Source organism: Centruroides sculpturatus, unplaced genomic scaffold (assembly GCF_000671375.1).
Source record: "Centruroides sculpturatus isolate CEXI.00-Female unplaced genomic scaffold, Cexi_2.0 scaffold333, whole genome shotgun sequence".
NCBI classification, from domain to species: Eukaryota; Metazoa; Arthropoda; class Arachnida; order Scorpiones; family Buthidae; genus Centruroides; species Centruroides sculpturatus.
In genome coordinates, this window is record NW_019384637.1 from 664,180 (window position 1) to 670,512 (window position 6,333).

The window sequence follows — 6,333 nt, forward strand, 5'->3', positions numbered from 1 at the left end:
TTCATTTAATATATTATAATTTCATTGATATAAAAAATATATTGAAATATTTAATTGAAAAAAGTGTTTGGTTGACCTCTGTACTTTTTGTTTTATTTATTCTGAGTATTATATTTTTTTATTATTTAACTCATTATCTATTTGAGTGGAGTACCCTTACTGCTCTATTTTTCTATATATAATCTCATACTTTATCTACTCATGCATTATAATATAGAACAATTAACCAAGAACATATTTTGTCTATTTGTAGGTCACTTCTCTGTCAGTTAAAAAATTTACAGACGTTGATTGGAGAATCTTCACAAAAAACTTGCAAGAGTACACCAATTCAATTATCAAATCAGGTATCTATATAATAATAAATTGATTAGATCAAATTCCAAATAGTTATTTTTATTGGCATATACTCTTGTCAGAACTAGTTTTGCTTTTTCAAACAAATCAGTAAATATGATTCCAAGAGAAGATTATTCCTGCTTGATGAGATTTTGAGGTCACAAGTTTAGGAATGTGACCCATTTCCAAACTGGACCTTATGTCGTCTCTTGAATATCTTGATTGTGTTAATGTATTTGAATTTTTTTTTTAATGGATATAACTGTTTTAATATAAAAATGACTTAGAAAAAATAGAAATGTGTTTATTTTAAATGTCACAATGACATATTCAATTGATGATGATAAACAGAAATATTTTGTGTACTGCTTGTGAAATTATTTAGTTTATTTTTTTTTAATATGACTATTTAATTAACAATCTTTTGTTGTTATGAAAAAATATGAACATTAATTTATAACTATATTTTAATAATAATTAAAATTATTATTATTATTGAAGGTATATGCTGATTAGAATTCAATCTATGAAATTTAAATTAAAAGTACAGCATTAATCTAACATCTTCATGTTAAATTGATGATGCATTATAACTAAATTGTCTTTTGAATTTGATACTATTTATTGCAACCAGAGGCTGTGAAATAGCTTCAATGCTATGGAATGAAATATTGTTTTATCAGTAAAAATAATCTTATCATTTTATATGATAAGGTTATTTTGAAGGCATTGTATTCTTAGAATATTTTGTTCTATAGAATAGGATATCCTATACATAAATTAAGATGGAAAGTTATCTCATAAGATAAATTAAAATAAATATTAAATGAACAATTAGAATAATTTGAATAAATAAAATTAATATATTACTAAATATTTAATAATATTTTTATATATTTGGATTTACTAAAAAAGTTAATATTAAGTGGAATAATTATTTTTTAGTCACTTGAAATACAAAATCAAATAAAGGAGGAAAGAGACATCTCTTCCTGTTCAGATTTACGAGAAGTCACAAAAAGTAAGTAGGATAATGTATCAATTTTACAATTTTTCAAATTATTTTGTTTAGTAAATTTCAAATTCTGATTTTTAAATGTTAATTCATGTTTTATTATATGATGATAGAATGTGAAATAACTTGAAAACATAAATACTATAAAGTGAATGATTTTCATTTTTTTCATTAATTTCATTTTTATTACATTTTATTTGTTTAAATTCAATGTTTTAATGACAGAAGATATTTTATAATTATTACATAAACCTCATGATTAAATTTAAATATTTGAATATGTACATTTTTTATGGTTATATTTTTTCATATCTAATAGATTTCAAATAAAGTTTTTACAAATATTATTTAGATATTAAAGTAATATTATAGAATAAATAGTTTGGAATTCAATAACTTGAATAAATTCCAAAAAGAAATTGAGATAATGAATAAATAGAAAATGAGTAGTTAAGATGTTTAAGTCAATTTCAGATTTATTACAAAAAACAAAAAAAATGCATTTATTTGCTAAGAATATGCATTAAATTTTGATTTCAGTGATAACAATAGTGTTTTAAAATCAAAAATTCTTTGTTTGAAAATTATTAATTTAAGGTTTAAGTTTTGAATCTTTCAAATGTGTATATGTTGACTAAAATAACAATGGATTTAAGAGATTTAGGAAATTATTAAGCTCTTCGAAATCAAGAAAGACAAATAGATATTTTTAAATTGTCATCATCATATTTTATGAGTAAACATTATTTTCAGATTCTATTTATTTATTTTTTGTCATCTTATAAAATATTTATAAAAAATGATAATAAATCAATATAGGTTTAATGTAGATTAATATATATGTACATATTAATGTTTTAGAGATGTTTAATTTAGTTTTTAAATCTGGAGGAATACTTAGAGGAATGTATTCTGAAAAAGTTCAAAATTCTTAATAAATAAATAAAATGCATTAGCTAATTGCTCCATTGTTTCTTATCTGTTGTCAAATAGAATTCTTTGAGTTTATCTATATCCATTTTTATATTAGATTGCAAATTTCATGCAATTCAATCTTTTTTTCTTGATATAATATATTATTTGAATTTAAGAAATATATGTTAAAATAATTTATAGATATAATTATTTGTAAAACAGACATAAATGAGGCTAAGTTTTATAGATAAACTTATAATGATTACCTAAAATGATAAGATTATACCATTCAGTCAGGAAGTACTTAAAAGTATCCTAATTTAATGTTTTTCCCCATTCATTTTAATCTGTATTCTGAAATTATTCAAAACATCTAAACAAAAATAACTTTTTTTATAGCAAACAAATCTTATAGTTATATCTTTTAATTTAATATGATTTTAACATTTTGATTTATTTTAGATATTTATAATAGGAACAATGTTTACCATTTTTCAATTTTATAAAATATATAACTGTTGCGTATAAATATTAAAAATAACACTTCATAGAAAAAATTTATTTTACATGAATCTGAAAACAGATTATTTTTCATATTTATATTCTGTGTAAGTTATGTACTTGTACATGCGATATGTTTATGTAATTTATATTATGTATGTATAATATAATTGTAATACAATTGTTATTGATATCTATAGAATATGAATATAGGATACCTCTATTTTTTAAATAAATATTAACAAGATTACTTCAAAAGTGCTTTACTGGAGAAACCAACAAAATAAGAAGCTCAAAAGTACTTGGTAGAATATTGAACTGATTTACTTTTTTTGGTTTCTCCAGTAAAGCAGTTTTTGAGTTAATGAACATAATGGAGATTGATAGTTTATTAATAAGATATAAACACAGTTTACGATTAAGTTCAAAGATCATGCTTTGATCATTTACTTTTCACTTTCTGTCCTATTAATATGTTTTGAAATTAGACTATGCTGCATTTTCTTCATTATTATTAATAGTGTTTGATAATATAATGGGAAGCTTAATTGATGCCTGTGCTAAGTATTATGCTGAATCAAAGTCTAAACTTGGCTACTTAAATAAATGTTATGCTTATTGCTTATGTTCAATTAATGTACACATTGTGTGTGAATGTTTGTTAACGTTAAAAAGGTTCTGAAAATATAATGTATCAGAACTGCTGGATAAACATTTCAAAACTGGATGACTAAAACAGAATACTTATCAATGTTTAGTACAGTAAGTAATTGTTATTAAATAACAAATTTAATTAGCAGAATTTATTGAACAACTTCAGGTTCAAAACACAAAATAAAAAATGAATAGTTATAAAGCAGAACATTATGTGCAATAAGTGAATTGAATGCATATTTATATTTTAATTAAAAGATTTAATTAGGATTAATTAAAAATAAAAACAAAGTTAAAATATATTAATATGAATATAGGTTCTAGTGAAATTGTACAGCTGCAGTTACAGTTCCTGTCATTCGCAATAGGCTAATTGTATATACAATTACAATTGTATAACTTTTAGACAAGCATTCCACATTATGATGATTGGAGCAGTTGTTTATTATATAATTTCATTATTTCCACATGTTTGACAATGTTGAGATTGTCAGTGTGTTTAATATGTGCCTGATTCTAAAGAATGAAGTTATGCTAGGCTGCAAAATTGGAGTGGTTGAAAGCTCTTTTTTGCATTATATTTGCTTTCACTTTCTGTTTTGAGCCATCTAATGTAAACACAGTCACAGTTGAATCATCCAAATTTTGTTGGAAACTTTTATATAACCACAACTTGACAAGGCTTATTAATGTCATATCATCTTTCAATATATGGAATTGTATTATTGATAAAATACAATTCCATATATTGAAAGATGATTTACTTTGGTTGTTTAGAAAAATTTTTTATTTAACACTTTCCTAAATTCACTGGTTAAAGATGGTCCATAAATGTGGTAAAGAAAATGTATTATTAAATTGCACTTAATTACTAGATTAAAGAAACTGTAAATGTGTTTGAAAGTAGCAAAATGAAATGTGTGTGATTTAAATGTTTTTATTAAGATCTAATGTGTGTACACTTTATAAGTGATATAGCATCTGTGAAAGAGAGAGATACAATGCATAATAAATATCTTATCCATCTTCTAAATGTGTTTTAAGTTTTTGGGCGCTTGATATACTTACTAATTTTACAAATGTAACAGTTTTGTATATTGTATGATGTATGTTGATGAACAAAATACAATCACATGATTGTATTTTGTTCATCAATGAATATGTATAATAATTTGTGGTAGAATCTTTTATAATTATAATTTTGTTATAGAATATTTCATGCATGTTGTTTTCAAATACTGTCTCTGATGAGTAAATAATTTGTTTGTGCAAACATTTGGGTATATTATGTTTCTTATTTGGCTGTCTATAAGTAATTGAAGAGTTTGTATCATGAGGTATATATTGTTGCAATATTTTTGTCATGTGTTATTTCTGTAATAATCAGTTTTAAGATAAGATCATTTTTGGCAATCACAGACCTGTCTTCTCAAACAGATACTCTCAGCCAGTAGTTTGTAAAAATTAGTTTATCATGAAGCTCCTGAATCTACAACTGCCTTACAATATATTTTATATATTGTGGTGTATCTGGATTAGCTATATATATATATTAGTGAAGTATTGCTTATGTCTGTGATACAATTACATAATTTTGATATTTCTAATCAAATACCAAGCTGAACTTATCATTAATCAAATAACAATCTACTATGATTGTTATTTGATTTAAAATTACTAAACAATATATCCGGCTTGTTATTTGTTTAATAAAAATATTTAGACTTGGTTTCTTATCTGTAATATTTTTGTTTTTGTGGGAAAACTCTCACCTTTCTGTATTTGTTCTAGAGGAAATATATTAATGAGACCTCATATGTCCTTATAAAAGATCAGTTTTTATTTGGCAAATTTATGTTTTGTTAATTTGTTCATATTTTTTTCTGCAGTTGTATTAATTGAGGGATAATTTTGTAAAACTATTTGCTTATTAACTAATTATATTTGGACTAATACTGAATTTGCAAATATTTCATTTTTAAAATTATCAATTTTTAATAGATTTTGAAAATGCTGTATTTTCAAAAAGTTATTTAATGATGATGATTCAAGAAACTATGATTGTTATTATTTATCTTGAATTATATAACTTTTAAAGTCTCTTAACTTGTAATGTATTAGTATAACTAATTGCCTTTTATTAATAAATATTTACAATGAAACATATTGATTAAAAAATAAATAAAATTATTTGAAACATAAATGTAGATGTGTTTAAAGAATTATTTTTTCTGTACAGATTTGAAATGTGTTTTAACTTCAGATGTTTAATTTAGTTTTTAAATCTGGAGGAATACTTAGAGGAATGTATTCTGAAAAAGTTCAAAATTCTTAATAAATAAATAAAATGCATTAGCTAATTGCTCCATTGTTTCTTATCTGTTGTCAAATAGAATTCTTTGAGTTTATCTATATCCATTTTTATATTAGATTGCAAATTTCATGCAATTCAATCTTTTTTTCTTGATATAATATATTATTTGAATTTAAGAAATATATGTTAAAATAATTTATAGATATAATTATTTGTAAAACAGACATAAATGAGGCTAAGTTTTATAGATAAACTTATAATGATTACCTAAAATGATAAGATTATACCATTCAGTCAGGAAGTACTTAAAAGTATCCTAATTTAATGTTTTTCCCCATTCATTTTAATCTGTATTCTGAAATTATTCAAAACATCTAAACAAAAATAACTTTTTTTATAGCAAACAAATCTTATAGTTATATCTTTTAATTTAATATGATTTTAACATTTTGATTTATTTTAGATATTTATAATAGGAACAATGTTTACCATTTTTCAATTTTATAAAATATATAACTGTTGCGTATAAATATTAAAAATAACACTTCATAGAAAAAATTTATTTTACATGAATCTGAAAACAGATTATTTTTNT

At 22.4% G+C, this 6,333-nt stretch overlaps 1 protein-coding gene across 1 annotated transcript in view; it reads left to right on the forward strand.

Annotated features, from left to right (window-relative positions):
* The window catches only part of LOC111625880 (cyclic AMP-responsive element-binding protein 3-like protein 2), a 13,849-nt gene extending 12,481 nt beyond the window's left edge, over positions 1-1,368 (forward strand). Inside the window, exons 8-9 of the mRNA XM_023369130.1 lie at positions 254-347; positions 1,285-1,368. Coding sequence (XP_023224898.1) covers positions 254-347; positions 1,285-1,368 — 178 coding nt within the window. The remainder of the gene's footprint in view (positions 1-253; positions 348-1,284) is intronic.
* Positions 1,369-6,333: the final 4,965 nt, after the last annotated feature.